At 56.4% G+C, this 22,161-nt stretch overlaps 1 protein-coding gene across 1 annotated transcript in view; it reads right to left on the bottom strand.

The window, feature by feature from the left end:
* Atp9a (ATPase phospholipid transporting 9A (putative)) overlaps positions 1 to 22,161 on the bottom strand; it is a 68,505-nt gene that overhangs the window by 6,749 nt on the left and 39,595 nt on the right. The window contains exons 12-23 of the mRNA XM_077109196.1: positions 16,359 to 16,451; positions 15,091 to 15,174; positions 14,215 to 14,385; positions 11,688 to 11,786; positions 9,847 to 9,936; positions 9,591 to 9,735; positions 8,832 to 8,896; positions 6,085 to 6,240; positions 3,840 to 3,904; positions 2,924 to 3,032; positions 2,328 to 2,385; positions 531 to 734 (exon numbers count right to left, since the gene is read on the bottom strand). Coding sequence (XP_076965311.1) covers positions 531 to 734; positions 2,328 to 2,385; positions 2,924 to 3,032; positions 3,840 to 3,904; positions 6,085 to 6,240; positions 8,832 to 8,896; positions 9,591 to 9,735; positions 9,847 to 9,936; positions 11,688 to 11,786; positions 14,215 to 14,385; positions 15,091 to 15,174; positions 16,359 to 16,451 — 1,339 coding nt within the window. The remainder of the gene's footprint in view (positions 1 to 530; positions 735 to 2,327; positions 2,386 to 2,923; positions 3,033 to 3,839; positions 3,905 to 6,084; positions 6,241 to 8,831; positions 8,897 to 9,590; positions 9,736 to 9,846; positions 9,937 to 11,687; positions 11,787 to 14,214; positions 14,386 to 15,090; positions 15,175 to 16,358; positions 16,452 to 22,161) is intronic.

Below are 22,161 nucleotides of genomic sequence, written 5' to 3'. Positions count from 1 at the left end.
GCTTTACATATATTATATGTATAAATTGTTGATGGACTTTTATTTTATTTACTTGTTTATATGCTGTGCTGAGAATCCAACCCAGTGCCTCACACATGCTATGCAAGGGCTCTACCACTGAGGTAGAGCCAGCCCCCTGAGGCTGGCTTTGAACTTGCAATCCTCCCACTTCAGTCTCCTGAGCCACTGGGATTACAGGCATGCACCAGAGTGCCCGGGGTTTTTGTGGTTTTTGGAAACACACTTTTGGCTGATGAGCAACTCAGTCAAAGAGTGCTTACCCAGCGTGCACCAGACCCTGGATTGTACCCCAGCACCCTAAAAAATGAACAAAGTAAAAATACAAACTCATGCTCTACTCTGAGAACAACCCTGCACCCTCAAAGGCAGCCACTGATTCACAGCCGCCACTTGGCCCAAGGCAGGCACTGGCAAGAACACGGGACAGCTAGCGAAGGGCCGCTGGACCAAGAGCCAGGAGGCGGTGCTGGGCAGTGCAGACAGACACCTGCGCACACTCGGGGGCTCACCGATGAATTCGTGTAAGAACACCAGGGAGGCGATGTAGCAGGCCAGGCTGAGCAACTCCGCCACGGTCATGAGCCAGTGCCAGGTCTGGATGGTGAGCGCCACCATGAGCAGCTCGGTGAGGATCAGCGACGTGAAGGAAATGGCCACGATGTGCACGAACTCCGACTCGAACAGCAGCAGCGCCCCGTACATGATGGTGCTCCCTGCAAACCGTGCAGGTGCCCTGGGCCAGCCGCTCGCACACGCCCCGCCCCTCGCACACGCCCCGCCCCTCGCACACGCCCCGCCCCTCGCACACGCCCCGCCCCTCGCAAACCCCGCCCCTCGCCAGAGGCTCTGGCCCGGGACGGAGAACTGCTCCTTTACTCTGGGAGCAACTGCTCGCTAAATGAGGCTGCCAATGATGCTTCATGGAGGATTCAAATCTATAGTTTCCTATTTTCCTTTCTAACCTTATCAAATAGATGATCTGTATCTGTACAGGCAGAAGGAGGAAAAGAGCGACAGAATGACTAAGAAGTTTAACATTTAAAATGAGGGCTGGGATGAGGGCCGGTGACAGAGCACTCGCCCAGCACATGGGAGGCCCTGGGCTCTGTCCCCAGCACCGATACACGTACGTACACACACACACACACACACACACACACACACGAACACACACGTTTGTATACACACACATGTGCACACTCTACAATTAATGATGGGAACAGCGGTCACAAAAGGACAGCGGCTGCATGCAGCCACTGGCTGGAGGTATCTGGAGGACATGGGTGCCAGCCATAGGGGAGGGGACATAGGGCTGCTGTTCAGTGGCGAAGGCGTGTCAGATTTGTAGGACGGAAAGTTCTGGAGATGGCGCCCAGCAGGGACATGCTCACCCCCGACCCGGATGGTGGTCACGGTGGTGAAGGTTGATTAAATGTTTTCACCACCTACATGAGCACCAGTGACCCAGGGCACAGGGGGGAAGTGGAGAGAACCCCACGCCCCGCCAAGGAAGGGCAGGAAGCATGGGGGTGAGCAGTGGCAGCCTCTCCAGTGCCCAAGGGCAGGCTGATCGGGACCTAGTCCAAGACACTGAGAGTGTCACTCAGAGGGGACGGCCAGCAACTCTGACACCCCAACTCTCTAGTGACTGCCTTTAGGAACAGGCCCGAGGGTGGCGAGGGCAGAACAGAGGACCGCTCATGACTGACAACCTTCACGCACACTTTGCATTTTTTAACCCACTACAGGGACCACCCTGTGGTGCATTCTTCCTCCTCCTTCTCTCTCTGCCGTGCTGAAGACTGAACCCCGGGCCTCACACGGGCTGGGACAGTGCTCCACCACTGGGCCAAACCCCAGCCCATTTCATAATTTTTTTTTTTAAAGACAGGGTCTCACTAAAGTTGCCAAAGCTGGCCTTGAACTTGAGATCCTCCTGCCTCAGCCTCCTGAGGAGCTGGAAATGCATGCCTGTGCCTCTGTACCTGGTTTGGTAAACATCTTTAAAACATTTTTTAAACACATCAATGACAACTGAACCCTCTGCCAACAAGCTCAGTGGCCTCTACACTTTCTGATCACCCCACCCACAGACTCTGTGTTTGGGACGTACCAATCGACTACACTCTGACTTCACCACCGCCCTGGGTGGTCAGGGCAGGAGTCCTCCACCCACCCCGCAGGACCCCGCCTCACTGCCACCTGCCCCAGTCCACCTCAGGTCTGGCTTTTCGCTCCCTGTTCCACAGGAGGGAGAAGGACCCCGGCGGTGACCTTCGGAGCCCAAGGCAGCGGCAGATCCTTACCTTGATAGATGCTGATCAGGACCCATATCAAGAAGGTCTTGTAGGACAGCGGCCGCCCCTAAATGAGAGACAGAGAGGTCAGGGCAGGCTGCTGCCACCCAGGGTCCCAAGGGCCTTCCGGTCACTCTTCCTCTACCCACATGAGGCCTGCTCCCTGCTTCCACCCAAGAGGCCAGTGCACAGCTGAGCCCTGAGCCACGGCCTGACAGGGAGCCGACCCGAGGTCTGGATGAATCTCTGAGGAAACGCCTCTGAAGGCCAGCCACACTGCGGTCACTACGTGTGGCTTCTGGACGCGTGTGGAGGGCCCTTCTAGGGGCGGATGCAACTTGCAGCTCAACACGGAACCCCGGGGGCCCTTTAAGTCAGCAGCTCTTTCCAGTTTGCCACCTCGTACTCCTTACAGGGCACTCGCCACCGCCCTGAGAAAAGGCGCCAACTCCCGCGTCTTATCCCCAGAGCAGGCGGGCACGGGATCAACCGCGTCCCAGCCGGACACAGGGGTCAGCGTGGAGGAGAGGCAGCAGGGAGGGAAGATGGAGGAGAGGGGGAGGAGAGGATGGGTGACCGGGAGGACGGGGGGTGACCTGTCCCACCTTGAGGAGGTCCTTGTAGAGCTCCGGGTAGAGCATGGCCACCTCTGACTTGACGTCCTTGTCCAGGACCAGAGAGAAGACGGGGAACATGGTGTAGATGGTGGAGTACCTGGGGAGCAGACGGCCAGGGTGAGACCCGCTAGCAGCACCTGCCCGGCCCAGCTGTCCCCCGCACCTGCGCGCTGGGCGCCCACCACGCGTCAGGCCAGGCTTGGAGCCCCGGAGGCTCGAGACGTAGACCGACAGGACACCTGCTCCAGAGCTTTCGGGCTGGTCTCTGGGTCAGTAGCAAATAAACTCAAGTAACCAAGCCCCGAGGAGGAGACCCTCACGGGGAAGAGGGAGTGAGGCCTGCGTGTGCGCATGTGTGTGGGGGGTGCAATCGCCGACGGCGGCTGAGGAACGGGACGTCTGAGTCCCCACCCACAGGAACAGCTGTGCCAGCATCTGGAGGAAGAGCCTCCCTGGCACAAGGCCAGCCAGTGCAAAGGCCCTGAGGCAGGGGGGTGGCTGTCAAGAACCAGTGAGGAGAGGGCGGTGAGGGAAGCTGGGGCGGGTCACAGGTGGTCACATGGAGCACGGCTCAGGGGACCCCTTGACTCCACTCTGGCTAGTTGTTCATAGTCTTCCAGGACCCAGCAAAGGACACTCCACCTTTCCAATCTGAAGCAGGTAGAATCCAGTGGATGCTCTCAGGCTGAACCAACCAGCCAAACCCAGTAAGTCAGCGGACTGTGCCGGACACCCCGGGGCTGCTCCCCTGCTGAGCCCACCTTCCCAGGGCCACCAGTCCACAGTGGCCGGGGGGCCAGAGGGTCTCTACACGATGCTTCTTCTCCCTCCCCCTCCGTGGCATCTTAGGGAAGTTTCATAAAAAAAAAAAAAAAAAAAAAGGAGACGTGGCCTGGATCCTTACCCGATGATGAGGAATCCTTGATAGAGGGGGACGGAGGCAAAGTAGAACACAGAGGAGAAGACCGCCTGCACCAGGGAGAAAGAGGATGTCACCAAAGGCCACAGCAAGGGTCCCCGTGTTCACCCAATAAAACACCCGCCCCTGCACAGTCACGGCACACGGAGCCGAGGTTACGGGTACTTCGTGTGTGCGAGCTCATGCGAATCTGCTAACATTACCCCCATTCTAAAGGTGAGGAAGGTGAGGCCCAGAGAGGGTGAGTGGCTTGCTCAAAACCACACAGCTCCTCTCTGCCAAAGCCAGGCGTCAGACTGGTTCACCCAGCTCCAGTGTCCACGCTCAGCCCCTCTGAGACTGTGAAGCTCCAAGAGCCGGGAAGGCTTTGCGCACGATCCCAGCACATCTCCAGAGCCACCCACAAGCTTGAGCCTAAAGCTGCCACAGTCCACAGAAAGGGACACGGAGGAGAAGAAGGGCCTGCAGGAAGGAGGTTGGCCCTGCCTCCAGGACCACACAGCTCAGAATGACCGCTGACCAGCCACTGGCCCGCGCTTGGGGACTGTCAGGGATGAGCCCCGTGTGCTGCACCAGCCACCTCCAGGCTGGGTGGCGGGCCAGGCTTTGCTTCTCACGTGCCTCCTAGTGTTTGGGAAAACAGCACCTGGCAGGCGGCGTTTGCAATCAGATAAAGCCAAAAAGACACCTGTAAGCCCCGCTGAAGGCCACTTCCCGGTCCAGGAGGTATTAGCTACCGCGGGAAGGAGGAGGGGACCGCATCGGGCTCACTGCGCCCCAGGGCCCCTGCACACCCACAGGGTGACTGCGGGATGGCAGAGTCCAGACTCATCTCCACTAGATAAAACCAGAGGGGGCCAGTGTCGCCTGGAGGCTTCGTGATAACCAGACACGGAGGGAAAGGGGACGGTCCTGGTAACCAGGCACCTCTAACCAGAGCAGCTCCCCAGCACCCGCAGCGGGCAGAGAGCCAAGGAGACCCACGTCGCCAGCCACAGAGCTCAGGTCACAGTGCCACTGAGGGCCGCGGCCATGGGATGCTGGGAGCTGCCCGGTGCCGTTCTCAAATGCCTTGTCACTCAGGTGGGACTGTGACACAGGACGACTGTATGTCAAGAATCTCTGCTGACTTCACAAATCAACACGAGGCGCCCCTTCCTCTAGGAGGGGCGTGTGGACCATGGTCTTCATCTGGACAAGAAGTAAAAACGCCGCATCCGTGTCTGTCTGAGACCGTTTCCAGGGGTCACAGCAGACGGCGTTAAAGGCCATCTGCAGCACAAGGGGCAGTGCCACACCCTGGAATTGTCCTTCTGAAAGATATGGCAATGCCAGGCCCTGCTGGAGTCCCCAGAACCAGCTCATCGGTCTCCCAGTGGCTGACACCCAGCATTTCCCAGCTCAACGGGTAAATCAACATAAATGAACAGGACAGATGTGGTCTGAGGAGCCGCAGCTGTTAGCACTGGGACGTTGTGATGGAAAGCACTTCAAGGCCCTACTCACGATGCCACAGACATTAAAAACGCAAAAGCCACCCCAACAGGCCTGGGTGAGGCCAAGGAGAGCGCGCCCTCCTGGGGACCCCGGCAGCACCAACCGACTCACGCGGTGTGATTAGAAACCTCTCCTGCACCCTGAAAGGCCGCCTGGGGAGGAGGTGGCCTCCGCTCTGGCTGTACAGTGGGTGAGGCTGTGGCAAGGATGCAGGTGGCCCTGCACTGCAAGCACCCAGCTGACACCCAGGTCCAGGAAGCGCTCAGGAGGACCAGGCCACTCTCTGGGGTTCCTCCCGCCGTCCCTGCCTCTGCACCCCAAAAACCAAGATGTGAGCACTCACGCTGCGGTCTCCTCTGCGCCCATCGCTGGGGCACACCAGGGAGAACTCAGTCCTGTTGCCATACTGCCACCATGGTCACGGTCACGGTCACCTACCTGCTCCGTGCCAAGCACCTACGGGCTCCACTGCTCATGTCCACGCCACACAGCAAGCAGGGCCATCGCCTCTCAAGAGAGGAGCAATGTGGAGTGACTCGCCCAAGAGCCAGCAGCTAACACGCCACGTGGCGGATTTAAACTGGCCCAGGAACAGCACCAGGCCTACTCTGAGGCCCAGGCTTTCTCCACGATCAGCACACCTTCACCTGCACCTGGGCACCAGGACCAGCTGCCCGCCCACTGCATGCTGTGGCCACGGGCACCTGCACAGAGGCGCCAGCTGCCCACCCACCTGCATGGTACTGATGCAGAGGCTCCTGTGGATGACGAACTGGCTGAGGGCGGCCGACCGTTTGTAGCTGTTGCGACCGTGCACCATGAGCAGTCGGCCCAGGTGCTTGAACTGCGTGATGGAGAAGTCGGCAGCCAGCGAAGCCTGTTTTCCTTCCTGGAATCCAAGGAAATTGGGCACCGTCAGCAGCACAAGAGGTCAAGGCGGACACGTTTTTTTAATTGAAAAAATAAGACATGGTAAGGAGATCTTTGAAGAAATTCAATAAGGAGGTTCTTTGGTTTCAAGCTATATGCAGTTGGTGGTCCAAGTCTAAATCTGATTTAAAAGAGGAATTTCTTTAAATAAAGAACATACTCCATCATGGAGAGTTGTAACGTGGGGGTCAACTGAGCGTGCTCGGGAGCCCCGAGAGCTCTGTGCCTGTGAAGCGCACAGAAGCAAAGAACCACTCGGGGGTCTGCGCTGTCCACCGGCTCCCTTCAGAGGCCAGCACGAGGGGGACACCTGTGCTGTCGACACTGAGGTGCAGCAGCCTGAACACAGCTCTCCGCGTGCAGACATGGAAACAACGCGTGGTGCAACCACCTCGTGGAACCCCCTTATTTTGAAAGGTCCCTGTTGGGCACGGGGCCGCTGGACACCCAGACCCCGACACACAGGGGACCAGCAATTTCTCTTCTGTGGCACACAGGGACGGGAACAGATCAACCCGACCCACAGACACTGTGGCCCATTCTGCCACCGTCCTAAATGCTTCAGAAACAATGTCACAAAAAATACCCTCCTCCAAAAAAAAAGAGAGGAAAAGTGTTTTACATTAGAGAAGATTAAAGAGACATGAAAACATGCTAATGAATGAAATTTGTGATCCCCGATTGGTTCCTAGATCTTTTTTTTTTTTTTTAAAGCTAGATGACATTTCAAGGACAACTGGGGAAATGCCACCGTGACTCTTCTACACTATAGTCACACTGGTCTTACATCTGGGGCGACAAGCTTCTCCCGCAGGCACAGGAGAGCACCCTTGTTCTGGGAGCCATGCTGAAGCACTTAGGGGTGACACGTGATTACGTGTGCAATTTACTTTCAACTGATTCAGAGAGAGAAAGCGAGAACGTGGCAAGTGTTAACAATTGGTAAATCAAAGCGGAGGGCAGATGGGTGTTCATTGTTCTATTTCATATTTTCGGAACGGATGACATTTTTCAAAATAAAAAAAGAGGGTAAGACACGATGTCTGTACATACTCTGATGTAGAAAGAAATCCAAGATGGAATGGATTTAAGCAAGATGCATAACAAAATGCATGGTGTGTTTTTAATTTAAGATTATACACAAAAGTAATATATCTATACATACATGTGTAAAATATGTTTACAGTATATGCAATAGACATGTATGCACCCAACTGTACACCCATAGAAAAATGTTGGATGAAGACCCCATGTTGGTAGCTTGATGCAGTTTAAAAGATGCACTTTATTTTAAAATTATTTTAATTTTTCATCATAAGAACTTACTACTTTGATGCTCTTAAAAAAAAACGGAGGACTCAGAATATAATTTTTAACAGAAGGGAAAATGGTTTTTTGTTTTTATATAGGAACTTATAAAGAATTTTATTAAATTCAAAATGCTTCTTCAAACCTACATTCCAAGAAATTTACCGAGATTTCAAATTCAATCTCTCACTCCAGAATCATCTGCCTTTCTAACTCAAATGATCAACCTCTGGCTGGGAACCGAAGAAACTGTGGGAAGGGAAAAATTTAGCCAGATCATGAGGATGTGCAACAGGGCCCAGGGGAGCCGCCCGGCCCTGCTCGGGCCTCTGCACTTACTCAGACGGGGTTCCAACAAACCTGGAGACCAGTCTTCCCCCGGCCGTCTCAACAGATCACAGGTGAGAGAGAGCAGGGTAAACCATGAGAGGCAGGCAGGATGGGAAAAGCAAAAATTGTTCTACCACAAACTAAAACTCACTGCCAAGGACTTTTAGTGAGGGTGGACGGCCACCACACTCCCTACGGCCCAGAGGACCGGCACATGGCCTGAGGACCCTTGGATACTAGGAGTGTGGAAAAAACACATCTTTTTTTGTTGCTGCTGTTGTCGATTTAGGTCTTGGCAAGCAAAAGGCCAACATCATCTGTCCGTACATATGCTACCGTGCTGAGTGCTGGGAGCCATCAGCCAAGTAGGTATGACAAATTCCTTGCCAGCTTACTCCCATGCTGTCTAGTGGAAGGACTTCTGAAAGGTGACCTTGCTCAAGGACCAGGGCAGGATTCCGTGTTTAGGGTGTTCCCCCTTTAGAATAGGGCAGTTTAGCATAATAGGAGATTAGGGTGTTCCCCCTTTAGAATAGGGCGTATCCTGCTGCTGAGTTCCTCTTGAGTGCTTAGGGTCAGACAGTATATTTTGGGAGACAGAAGCCCATGCGGAGTGGATTTGGGCAGGAGTGGATTTGGGCAGAGAACGTGGATTCCCCCAGAGCGTGTTTGTAGACGGCCGGTGTGAGTTCGGGAACAAAGAATTGCTGTTTGAATCTACAAGCTGTGTGGAGACTCGTGATTTGTGCCCAGCAAAAGACTGCGGCATTGAGGATGCCAGCTTCCAGGGGCTCCGAGGTGCCTCGGGCCCTGTGCTCCTTACCTAGACTCTCCATGGGACAGGGGCTGTGTCTCTGAGGGAAGGAGGAGGGCGAGGAGACCCCAGAGAGGAGCAGGGCGGGGGCGTCTCACCTTCCCCTCCACCCCGACGCCGCAGTCGGACTCCTGAATCATGCTGACGTCATTGCCACCGTCCCCTGCAGGACACAGAAAGCAGAGGGGAGGAGGGGAGGTGAAGAAGGGCAGGAGAGACCCCCTGGTAGGGCCACAGCACCAACAGCAGTGCCTACGGGTGGTGGCCAGCACTGTGGCCCCACTTCCAAAAGGGACCCCTTCCCCTTTTGGCCCTTGTAAGCATTATTTGAGAGCCACTGCCACTGTTCCCTCTCTACTGATGGACAGACCCAGCTGGGAGGGTGAAGGAAACCACCTGCGGCACCTCTCAGTAATGACCAGCAGGGAGTGGAGCCAGACCGGCTCTGCAGAGTGGGGTCCTCCCTACCCTGGAACGCAGGGACCCTGGGCCAGGGCAGAGGAGAGGAGACTCCTGGGCTCGCCTACGTGCCCTCTCCCAAAGGGAAACAAGAAACACAACAACAAGGGCAAGCCAAAGCCCCTGGTGGGGAACAGTCATGCCCTGAGCAAAGTGGCCCAGGGAGTGCAGAAAAACCAGCATCGGTGTCCTGTTAGGCTCACAGAAAAGGAATCCAATGCAGAGCAGGACAGGGTCAGTAGGATGGGCCCTGTCTGCCCAGGTGAGCTTGCCCTCTGACCAGGGGAGCTTACCCACTGCCCAGGTGAGCTTTCCCACTGCCCAGGTGAGCTTACCCACTGCCCAGGTGAGCTTTCCCACTGCCCAGGTGAGCTTTCCCACTGCCCAGGTGAGCTTACCTACTGCACAGGTGAGCTTCCCAGTGCGTTCCTGGAGCAGGCGCACGATCTGGGCCTTCTGGGTGGGGGCGCAGCGGCAGCAGACGACTGCTGGGCACTGGCAGGCCAGCTCCATGAACTCGTACTCATAATACTTGAGACAAACCTGGAGGGGGTGCAGGGAGCAGGGGGTGGGTCAAGGGCACCCCCCAGTCCACAGCTTAGCCCCTGCAACTCTGCCCCACAGCTCCAGGCTCTCGAGGGTCCCCATGCCCACCTCCAGGGAGTCTCCAGAGATGACCAGGGCACAGTCATGCTTCCTGCGGAAGGCGTTCAGCTCAAGGTGGGCCTCTCCACGGTTAGTCACCTGCAAGGGACAGAGATATGGAAAAGCTTCGCTCTCTGGAGGTGACAGAATAAGCAGCAGCTTCCTGGAACTAGGGTGAAGACAATGGCCAAGGACCCTTCCCCTCCTCCGCCACCAGAGCCAGAGCCAGATGAAGTCCCGTCTGCTATGCTACGGAGAGTAGCATAGCCACCATGGCCTTCCGCTCCCTGGGACCAGAACTGTCTGCACTCGTGTGACGGGCCTGGCAGTGTGCCGGGGGCCTTTCACTCACTGACACAGCGACTCTACGAGCTGCCCAACGGTAACAGCTCGTCCTACACTCAGGGACAGCGAGGTGGGGTCCTTGGCCTGCCTAAGGTAGCAGCTATGTGCTGGAGGGCAGGTCCTCAAGGCCAGCGTCCAGCGGGGCTGCAGCTGCTCTGCGAGGGACTGGACGTTAAGTGCTGCAGGCTTTGCAGACCCAACCTGACCCTCAAAAGCAGCTAAACACAACCTGTAAGCCGGTGGGCGTTTCTACATCCCAACAGGACAAAGCACATCGCAGCCACAGCCTGCGGGCCCTGATTCCAGAACCCAGCTGGCTCCTGTGATTCTTGGTAGCGACATTCTACAAGGTTGCCGAGAACACTGAACCAGCAGATCCCCAAGGACTCCTCTAGGGGCACAGGACGGGATCCTCCAGGGCTCTGCCCACGCCACGCTGGTCAACACCCACGCCTGGTTTGTGTCTCTGTCTCGAGATCGCTAGATCCCTTAATGCTGCCCAGCACCACAGCTCAGTGGACTGTACTTTCTCCTTAAGAAGCATCCTGACCCCTTGCTCAGGGTCACTGCCCAGCTCCAGGGCCCGTGCTGAGGGCCACTTGGACCAGCAAGCTGCCAACAAAAGCAAAAAACTCTAACTCTCGACACTTAACTGCGCTACGGGAAGGCCACTGATTACAGTCTGAGAAGTGACAGGAGAGGGAGACCGGGCCTGCCCGGCCTCGGCTGGGGAAGGTGCGTGTCGGCTTCTAATTTTTGCCACGTGACACGTATCTGCGAATGGCCTTGAAAGGGCTGCAGATACTGGTTTTGTGGTCACAAATAGAATCACGAGAGCAGAGTGCACCAGTAACACGGGCAGATGTGTCCGCTTGTGCACAACGCCACAGCTCCAACCCTGGCTGGATCCCCTGATGCTCCGTGTGCTGTGCACCAAAGGCAGGGACCCCAAAACATCCGAACCCTTCTGGCTATCTAGCTTCACAGCTCTGCTGACCCTGCCCCAGGGGATCCTGTCCTCCTTCCTCCCAGACTCAAGAGAGCCACCGCACTCAGGGCTCCTGACCCCCTGGTTCAGTCGGGCACACACATGGCGGGCGACTTCTCAGGGGCCCACCCAATTCGGAGCTTCCTTCATGTCTCCCTGGTGGCCCCAAATGCCTCCCAGCAGGCCAGGGTCTAGCGGTTCTTTCTTTCCAGAGACCTTGGCCTTGGGAGGGTCAGTGGAACTTCCAGAAGCCCAGGCACATTCTGTGTATAGAGCCTGGCTGTGTCTCCCGGGGGTGCAGCTGACGGGACCTCCAGTCCCAGGACAAGTCACAGTGTCACCCGGGGCTGCAGCCCACCCAGAGGAATCCCTCCACCTGCCCCTGTCACTTGGTAATCTGCGCAAAGCAAGCCAACCAGGTGGCCAGCTGCTCCCTTCCCTCTTTAAGGGCCCGACTGAGTGACGCGGTCCCAGGACCAAGCACCCCCCATGCGGCCCCAGCACAGAGGTGCTTCACCAGCCGGAAGACGTGGATGTCCTGGTTCCTGGTCACCAGGTGTGCGTTCTTGGCTGTGCAGGTGGCGGTCTCCAGCTTGTCCCCCGTCAGCATCCACACCTGAAATCATGGCAGGAAGGGGTCCTGGGTGCCCATGCTGGGTGCTCCCCAGAGCACTGAGCTGACATGCTCCAACCCAGTCGCCTCCCCGACACCCCAGGAGTGCCCCGTCCAGGGCTCTGGGGCCTCAACAGCCAGGCTGGCAGCAAAGGCAGAGCAGGGAGGTTTAGAAAGACCATCGCCACAAGCTTCCAGAGACTCCCGAGGCCGGTCTGTGACCTCGTAATCCCCCTGGGAATCCAAAGCAGCACGTAACCTATCCTAAAGACTATGATGAGGGGTCACTTTGGCTCCTACAGGAAACACTGATCTGTGACCTCACGGTTTTTCTCCATGCCCCAGACAGACGCCAGGTGCTTCCCCCTCTTTTATCAAATTGTTCTGCATTTCATTTCTGTGGGCCCAGAGAGGGCGGGAGCCACACAGTGATCCCTTGTCCTAACCAGGCCCCAAGTCTGGGTCTTCAGAGTCCAGCTGGAACATGCTCCCTGCTCGGCCATCCCACCCCACTAACCCTCCCCACAGGGAGGGGTCTGGGAGTCAGGGGCCGGGAGGGCTGGGAAAGAAGATGCAGCAAACGTTCCCCCGGGCCTGTGGCACCCGGCTGTGCTGCACCTGTTCAGTGATCTCTGAACAGATCTCTGGGACCCAGAGGCACCGAGAGGTCAAGTCACCTGCCAAAGGTCACAGAAGTGGATGGGAAGCCAGGTGGGAAGGCAGGCCGCGAGGGGGCCCCCTGGAGTCAGCAGGGGGCAGGGGATGCGTCTGGTTTCCCCAGGTGTGTGTCGGCCTCACTCAACGTTCCCAGGGGACCTGGCTCGGCACCGGCATTCTGACTTCGATGTAAGAGAACCAACTCCAGGAAGGAGCTGGGAGTTTGAGTCTGGGAAACTGGGATCATAGCTGTCCCACAGCTGACGCCCAGCAGCGGTGCCGCTCCCCAGGGCGAGGACCTCCCGGCAGGGTTTCGGTTTCTGTCAAGGGCCCAAGAGGAAAATGCCCAGACTCTAACACTGCTGGCCTGCAAAGGGTCACACCCCAGACGTGACCACCCAGCAAGCTGCTGCGGCCACCCACCCCCGGAGCAACCAGAGAAGTCAGGTCCACGGGACGGGAACCAAACACCTGGCCCTGTGGACAGTCAGTGCTGAGCAGGAGTGAGAGCCCAGGACAAGGTGGACACGAGCAGATCTCCAAAGCCCAGAGACAAGAGGGCACAGACCCCACCAGGGCCAGAGTTCAAACACCAAGGGCAGCGGAGGCAGGCCCCCTGCCCCCCGAGTTGCACACACAGGATCCTGTTGGCCATTTCCTCACAACACCAGGCCCCTGAGCCAGAGGCTCGTGATGGGACCTGATTTCCGGGGACACCTGCACATGCGCGAGGCCCCACTGGGCTGCGTGCTGGTTCCTATCTGGGTCTAACCCATACTCCTCCCAGGGCCTGGCCTGAAGGAGCCACTTCTGTCAAACTCCAGCCCCAGGACGCAGCAGGGAGCTGCTCCCGAGTGCAGCCAGGGGACAGCGTGTTCTCAGAGCTTCGAGCTTGTTAACTAAAAGGGCGTGGGCCACGTGGCGGTGTTCTGCCAACCTCGGCATGTATGACGGAGGTCCCGTATGACCGCAAGGGAGCTGGAAAACAATGGCCTAGTGATGTCAAAGTCTTGGTGACATCACGGCACAACACTCCCCACATGAGTGGTGACACTGATGTGAACAGACCCACGCTGCCCACACAGTTGCACGCAGCATGTGATGCGTGATCATGCAGACTTGCTCCTGGCTCTCCAGCCCCCCCTCCTGGGGTGGCGTGCACTCCTGCACGGGGTCAGCGTCGAGGCAGGCTGCTGTGCACGCTGCAGCCGGACACCTGTGCTCAGGCACAGGACGGCACCAGTGACGGCCGACCATGAGGGTCTTGCAGTGCCCTCTGGATGTCTGCTGACTCTCCATCACGCAGGGGCACAGGCACAGGACTGGCCTCCCTGCGACAGGGCCTGGACCTCTGGCGCCCTCTACTGGCTCCTTGAGAATAAAGGCTGGACTTTTCTCCCACCCTGAACAACGTGAAATGTGAATGGGGCACTCTGCTGGCTCGCAGCTCTGTCAGGTGGTCAGTCACTGCCTCATTCATCCCCATGGACAGACAGCCACCAGCAGGCCAGTCGGCTGGAATGCCCGCTGAGCTGGGCCCTGAGCCACCAGGAGACACATGCAGTCCCAGCCCTCAGGGAGCCTGTGATGGGGAGGTGGCCAGAGAGGGCAAACACAACACAAACACAAGGACAATGGCAGCGGTGGCCCATCCCACAGGGGCACTCTGGTCCCCTCTTGCTCCTCCCACCCTCACTTTCTTCCCTCTGAAGTCCTCCATCTGCGGAAGGGACCATTGATGTCACCGAGCTCCGCTCCCAGGCGCCAGCCCTACCTTGATGCCTGCGTTCCTCAGCGTCTCCAGTGTGGGCCGCACGTCGGCCTGCAGCTGGTCCTCCACGCCAGTCAGGCACAGCAGCTCCATCTCCATCTCCAGGCTCTCAATCACGGTGGCCACTTTGAGGGAGCGGTCATGCACGCTCAGCTTGGCCTGGACGTAGCGGGCCTGGCACACCAACACGTCACCGCTGGCACGCTGGCTCCGTGCCGGGCACCAGGGGTCCAGCAGGGAGCAAGACCAGGACCCCGGGGACATGCAGGGGAGGGGAGGAGCAGGCCACAGCCTCATTCAACTCCCAACATCCACTGCAGCCTAAAGAACCCGCGCTCCAAGTCATATCACACGCCTGCGTAGGCCAGCCTGATCAAGTCCCCGGCCCCAGAAAGAGTTTGTTCCAGAGGCAGATGGATGAAGTGAATGTTAAAAGACACCAATCGGGGGCTGCAGGGTGGCTTAGTGTAGAGCACTTGCCTAGCACGTGCGAGGCGCTGGGTTCAGTCCTCAGCACTGCATATAAATAAGTAAATAAAATAAAGGTCCTTGAACACTAATAAAAATATTTAAAAAAAAAAAAAAAGAGCTGAACAGGGAAGTTACATGGGTGACGGGTCAAAATCAATGAGGTGAAGCTGCCTTAGACAGCTGGTCCAGGAAGGCTTCCTGGAGGAAGCAGCATTTTAGCTGAGACCCAAATGAAGCCAGGGCGTTCTGTGGGGCGAGAGAGCTCGAGGCAGAGAGGAGAGCAAGCATCAGGTCACAGCGCAGTGGGGAAGTGGGGGGCTCAGAAAGGACGTCAGGGCAGCTGGGAGTGAGCACAGAGGCCCCGGAGGGAGGTGTGAGGGGGGTGGGTGGGGCTGCAGGACAACGCACCTCAAAGTCTTGGTACTGCTCCTCTGCTAGCGACTTCTTGGCCACCACCAGCACCCGCAGCCCCTCCCGGGCCATGTTGCCGCACTGCAAAGCAGACAGAGGTCAGCAGGGGCTGTGCTGGGCCCTGGCCCTGAGACCCTGGACACCAAAGTGCCCTGTGTTCCTTCCAAAGGGGACAGGGGAAAAGAAAACTGCTTTTCCCAGAGTGACGGTCCCCAAAGCCAAGCTTCGTGGGGAGGCTGCAGAGGGGCGGCCCACAGGTCAACCCCGGCTCCCACGCAGGCCTTCTGTGAGGGGCACAGAAGTCACCAGGGAGTGCTGGCCGGTGGAAAACCAAACAGCTCACTAATCCGGAAACACTTTCCCAGATAACCTCTGGCTGTACAGTGGCTGCTCCCGTGGGTCCCCCAAAACACACTGTCAGATGAAGACCACTCCGTGGGTTCCACATGCCAAGCACAACCCTATCTGAAAAACACACCAGGCCTGGGTGGTTTGTCCCTGGGACTGGCCGACCGAGTGGCACTGGTGTGCAATGCCTACGAGGAATAATGACGTCACTGGACATAACAGAGGGAGTCCCCTGGAGCCGAGAGAGAGAACACAGGTGGCCTGACAGACCTGAGCCTCCTCCCGCTTCTGGCCAACGCCCACCTCACAAACTGTGACCTGTGGCCCTCAGTGACCCCACGTCCTGGAACTCATGCCCAGCAGCTCACACCCGGCTCCTAGGGTGTGAGCTGGGCCTGTGACATGCTCCTGGCAGAAAGCAAGAGTGAGGGGTGTCACTTGTGGGATTAGGGTGCCAAAGACGGTGACTCCCAGCTCGCCTGCCCTCCTCACTTTGATGAAGCCAGCTGCCAGGCTGCGCACTGCCACAGGGAGAGGCCCGGGTGGTGAGGGACAGGGGGCGGCCACCAGCCACCAGCTGGAGAGACCTGAGGCCTTCAGTCCAGCAGCCAAGAAGCCGGGAGCTACCCCAGCCCTCAATGAGCCCAGCAGCAGGCCCTGCCTGGGTCGAGTCCGCAGAGGAGATACAGGCCCCACTGCAGTCTGCAGGAGCCCCCAGGGCAGAGGCCAGGCAGGGCCACACCCAGCTCCCTGACCCACAGACCCCATGAGCAATAAGTATGTGCTGTTTCCAGCTGTTAAGTCTCAGGGTGGACGGTCACGCAGCCACAGAGAGCCAAGAGAGACTGGCCTCCACACTGGGCGCAACCTCTCCACACACGCTCCTGAGGCCCAGGGTCACTCAGCGCCACGCTCACCTCTTCCTCCAGCCAGTCATTGTACTGGACGATGCCGGCCATGACGACGTCCGCCCCCTTCATGTAGAAGGTGATTTCTCCCGTGGATTCATCCTAGAGGGGGCGGAAGGGAATGAGAGCAGGAAGGACACACTACTCCCCCCCACCGAGGCCCACTGCCCACGGTGGGGGGTGGACTGAGCGAGCCGAGAGGATGCCAAAGTCTGCCACTTGGATGAAGATAAAAAGCAAGAGGGGCCTCGCTTTGGGGCAAAGGCCACAGAAAATAAAACTCAAAGCGCTTGGAAAATCATTAAATGATAAAAGCAAGATCAAAAAAGTTAAGACTCCTGTTTATAAAGTCGTTACTACTCCGGGGGAGTGGACGCCCATGCTATTTGACTATTTAGTTATTGCAGATCTACACAGGGAACTGCCAGACGGTCAAACTGCAGTCCAGGGTGCAGCCCAGGGTCCTGAGCTCAGCTCTGCTGACCTGACGGGCTGGATTCTCCGCAGCAGGGCGGCCTGTGTCCTGCGGGGTAGGCGGCAGCACGCCTGGCCTCTACCCACCACAGGCCAGCAGCAGCCCTGTGGGGATGACGAGGAAGGCCTCTGGACATTAGCAAATGTCCCCGGGTGACAAACAGTCTCAGCCAGGAACCACACGTGGGGGGCTTTGCTAGGACATGGTGACCCAGATCTTCCCGCCTTTCTGATGGCGCCGCTGCCCAGGCAGCAGGGCTGTGTGCACCTGGGCAAGCGGCTTCTCCTCTCTGCCTCAACTGAGAGTGCTCACTGCAGGGACCGTCATGGCCCAAACAAGCCATCCCGCAGGGCACGGGCACCGGCCACATCCAGCCCTCCCGTGACTGTGCTCCTGATGGGACGGCAGCAGGCCCTTGGCCTTGGTCAGGTGGCAGCGTACTCTCCACGGGGCACCTGGCGATGTCCAGAGACGCTGATGGTTGGCACGACTCAGCGAGTGCGGGAGGGCATGGGGGTGCTGCTGCTGGACGCCCCACTCCCACCCCGCTCTCTCCTCCAGGCCTCCAGATGGGGGAGGAGGGCCTGGACAGGGCCACTGACTCCTGTGCCTCAATTTTGCTGCTGGGGAAGCCCAAGACAAGTGCCCCCAAAGCCTTCCCTGAGAACGGACTGATGCCCAAAGGCAGAGCAGGGGTGCAGGCCTCTTCTAAACCAGCTTTCCCGCACCCCGATCCCGGACAGCCTTTAGGAACAGCGCTGACTCACCGAAGTCCCCCCAGGCCACGAGGCTCTGAACAAGAAAGCCCGGGAGGTTCCCTTCCCCTCCACCCTCAGGGCGCTCACCAACATGGCTGCAGGAAACAACGCCCCCCGCCTGGCTTCCTTTACTACACAGAGGCTCCAGAGAGTTGGGACGCGCTGTCCAACGTAAACACTGAATGGACATCTCCTCTGTGAGTCATTTCCTCCCGCCCAGTTCATCGCCAGTTTACTCCGTTCCCACGTCGTGGCAAAGCCGCGCCGCACACTCAGAGTGCTGCCTGTGCCGCACCGCAGTGGGGCTCCTCTTCCTATGTGTCCTCCCCGGCACCTGCTCAAAGCCTCGTTCACCCAGACAACGCCAACAGCCCCGGCTCTACCGGCCTGACTCCGTCATTCCACGTGGGAAGCTGGGGACGTGGTGGACATCTTGTACCAACAAAAACCTAACAGGTGACATGACCTTCCTTTGGAAAGACAAGTGTCCCAGAGCCACCAGTTTCTCCCACCTCACCTGCCTGCTTAAGGACAGAGCCCTGTGTAGGGCAAGGAGAGGCTCCAGGTTCGGCTTGCCTTCCCACGTCCAGCAGGCAGGGTGCAAGAGGCCGGCAAGGGCAACACTGTGACCGCCCACAGTCGCTAAAGCACGCTGAGAGGTTATAAAGGAACCAACACTTCCTCACATCAGGAATCGGAGAGTCACCGCACACGACAGGCAGGCTGTGTGGCCACATTAGAAGGGGGTGTCTCAGCCTCTGTACAAGTGACGTCTGGTGTCCTCCGGGGGCTCCTGTGCACCGGAGGACACGGCATCCCTGGTCTCCACCCACAGAGGCTGGGGCTGTGACTCCCACAGTGTCTCCAGAGATCGTCAAATGAGCCCAGGGTGAGAATGGCCACATCAGAGGAGCACAGTGAGATCTGTGCAGTGTAACGCTGATTTCCACCCAAACCAGAGATAAAGAGAGAACTCAGAAAGTAAGAAAAAATTAGCAAGATAATAGGTCCGCCATTGAAGACCGCCTGCCGCCGAGGTGGAGGATCACGATGTTATTTTTTTTAAGTAGTCAAAAATGAGAAACAATCTAAGCATCCAAAAAAAAAAAAAAAAAAAAAAGAAAAGTAAATAGCTGGGTGAGGTAGCACACGCCTGTAATCCCAGCAACTCAGGAAGCTGAGGCAGGACGATTCCAAGTTCAAGGCCAGCCTGGGCAACTTAGCAAGGCGCTTCCTCAAAATAAAAAATACAAAGGGCTGGGGACATAGCTGTGAGCCCCTGGGTTCAATTCTCAATACTGAAGAAAAAAAATAAAAAGTGAATGAAATAGCGGTACATTTTCAACAAAGCATCATGCACACACTAAAATCAGATTTTAATGATAAGAGAAAATTTCCTTCCTCTGCGTGTGCTTCAAAGGGGGGAGGGGAAGCTTGGAAAGACTGATCAAAAATTTAATGCCCGTTTTATAAAAATGTGTGTGGATATTCATAGTCGTATATGCTCAGGAAAAAAAAAAAAAACCGAATGGAGGTGAACCATTCATAGTCCCTTCTCTACATCGTTACCTGTTCTAAACACCTGCACTGTGAACGCTGGTTCTGAAAACTCTCAGGCAGTGGGAGCTGCCGTAGGTGAGGCAGACCGGCCACCTGCAGGCACAACCACTTCCAGCAAGGCCCTTCCTGCCGTGGGGAGACCCAGGGCCATGTGCCACCTCGTGTAGCATGACGTGCGTCAGGAACAAGAGTTCCTTACAACCAAACAAAGGGCGGTGTGTCCCGCTCGCCTGTTCTAAGAGAAGTGGGCGTTGGGGACTCTCCGATGATGATTCAGCCCCTGAATGACCTCAGCAGAGACCATGGCCTTAGAACTTAAAAAAACAAAGGCTGGAATGAAATTAGAGCGATTCTGTAGGAGATAATGACTCGGATTCCTCAGGAAGCCTCACCCATGGGAGTGAGGCTGGGCGCGCTGGGCAGCAGATGTGTGCTCAGGGCAGGCGGGCGTGGGCCAGTGGGACAGCACAGCTGTGTGGGAGAAGAGGCTCCCCCCACCCCAAAGTTGCCAAGGATCAGATCCCACACAGTCTGAGAGTTCCCACTGGTACTGGAAATAAAAGTCCCTTAGGATGGGACGTTTCCCATCACGTCCACACCGTGCGTCTCTGGATCATCGGCTCAGGCGGAGAGCGCCTGTGACCCCAGCAGTGCAGGGGGGAGGCCTCTACGGCAGTGCCCAGTGTCCTCCACTCCTGGTATTCACATCTCGCCGGTCACCGCCTCAGGACAGGTTGGACCTGGGTGTTGGATCGCTTGTGATCATGGACGAAGGCTAAGGCACCGGACGTCACTTCTGATGCTGGGTTGCAGGCGGAGGTGTCTCCCTTGTCCATGTTCCCAGCTGCTCGCCCTGATGGACAGCTGGCTGGGCATGAGCTGAGGGCGGTCCCTGGTTCCCAGTCAGTGAAGAGCTAGGCCTCAGTCTACCCATCTGCAAGGACCTGAATCCTGACAACACCGATCCCGTCAGCAGGACCTTAGAGCGAGTGGCCCTGGCCCCTTGACCGCTCACAGATCCTGACCAGAGGACCCAGCTAAGCTACGCCCGGCTGCCTGGCCCAAAGAGACTAGCAGGGACTGCACAGGTCATTGTTTCAACCCACTGAAGGTGGTGCCACCTGCAAGGCAGCAATGCCTAACTGACCCAACAAGGCTGCAGGTGCCCCTGAGCTTTGGGGCCCTCCTCCTGGCACACCCTAGCCTTGGGTCCTAGAGGAAAAGAGCACCAGCTTGGAGCCAGACGGCCTGGGCTTGGATCCCTGCTGGCGCGGTCCGGCTGTGTGACCTCGGGTGGCTCCTCAGCCCTCCACACCTCAGCTTCCTGCTCTGTTGACCGTCAGTCATAAATGGTGCCTGCTTTGCTACACTACGGTGAGAAGCAAGTGAGGTAGCTTACCATGCACGTCACTTAGAACAGCCATGGGTGCACGGCAAGCCTTGGTTAACTGTCACTTAGAACAGCCACTGGTGCACAGCAAGCCTTGGTTAGCTGTCACCCACGTTATTGCTGGTGACCCTCCCACGGTCACTACTGCTGTGGCTACGCACCTCTCCTGCCACTGACCCCAGGCTCTCGGCCACCTTGGAACTGACCACGAAGACTGTTGGGAACATAAGTGGGCTAGAAAGAGCTGAGCTGTTTTCTTTGCTTTGTTTTGTTTTAAATATTCTTTTCCCTGACCACCCCCCAAAAAACAAGTGGGGCTGCACGCTTGTATGTCTGCACTGCCCTTCGCGTCTGCTGTGTGTCAATGGAAGGTAGGTTAAAAATCTAAAATAGTACAGCAAATGATGCTGCTGACTGGTCAGCATTCTTCCCACTTTGTGACCACATGAATGGAAAAACACAAGGGTCAATCACAACAAGGGTGCCAAGAGCAGTCGGAGGAAATCACAGTCTCTTTGGCAAATGGTTCTGGGACAACTGGGTATTCACATGCAAAAGAGTGAAGCCCCTACCTCACACCATGTGTAAAAGTTAACTCAAAATGACTAGTGACCCAATAAGCTAAAATTATAAAATTCCCCAAAGAAAACACAGGGGTGAATCTTCACAACTTTGGAGTTAACAACGGATGCTTAGAGGTGACACCAAAGCCAACAGCAGCAATGAGAACAGATAAACTGAACTTCACCGAGATTGGAAACTTTGGTGTATAAAAGGACATTATCAGAAAGTGAAAAGACAAACTATAAAAGGAGAGATTTGCAGATTATATATCTTATAAAGGTCTAATACCCAGAATATATAAAGAACCCTTACAAAATCAACAAGAGGATAACCCAACTAAAAACTAAGCAAAGGACTTGAAAAGACATTCTTAGAAGATACAGCTATGGCATAAGCTCATGAAAAGGTGCTCAGTGCCATTAATCATTAGGAAAATGCAGATCAAAACCATGATGTGGGCTGGGGATGTGGCTCAAGCGGTAGCGCGCTCGCCTGGCATGTGTGCGGCCCGGGTTCGATCCTCAGCACCACATACAAACAAAGATGTTGTGTCCGCCGAAAACTAAATAAATAAATAAATAAATAAATAAATTCTCTCTCTCTCTCTCTCTCTCTCTCTCTCTCTCTCTCTCTCTCTCTCTCTCTCAAAAAAAAAAAAACCATGATGCAATACTTCTGCATAACCCTAAGGACGGCCATAATCAAAACACATTAAAAATTTTAAGTAACAAGTGCCGGCAAGAATGTGAAGAAAATGGAAACTTAATATGTTGCTGGTGGGAAAATAAATTGGTACATTTTAGAAAATAATTTGGCAGTTCCTCAGAAGACTAAAGAGAGAGTTACCCAGCCACCAGGTAACCGACCCTGCCTGACTCCATAGTGTCAATCCCCAAACCCCCAAATAGGCTCTCAAATCCTCGTCCCTGAACATTTCCAACATCACTATTCACAACCATCAGTAGGTCAAACAACTCGAAAGTCCATCAGTGGGTGGACGCATTAGCAAAATATGGTACAGGTCATGCACCCCTCACCCAAAACAAATGCTCCCAACCCCAAAAT

The sequence above is a fragment of the Callospermophilus lateralis genome, chromosome 3, assembly GCF_048772815.1.
Source record: "Callospermophilus lateralis isolate mCalLat2 chromosome 3, mCalLat2.hap1, whole genome shotgun sequence".
Lineage (NCBI taxonomy): Eukaryota > Metazoa > Chordata > Mammalia > Rodentia > Sciuridae > Callospermophilus > Callospermophilus lateralis.
The sequence above is the reverse complement of the archived record's forward strand: the minus strand, read 5'-3'. Positions and strand labels throughout refer to the sequence as shown.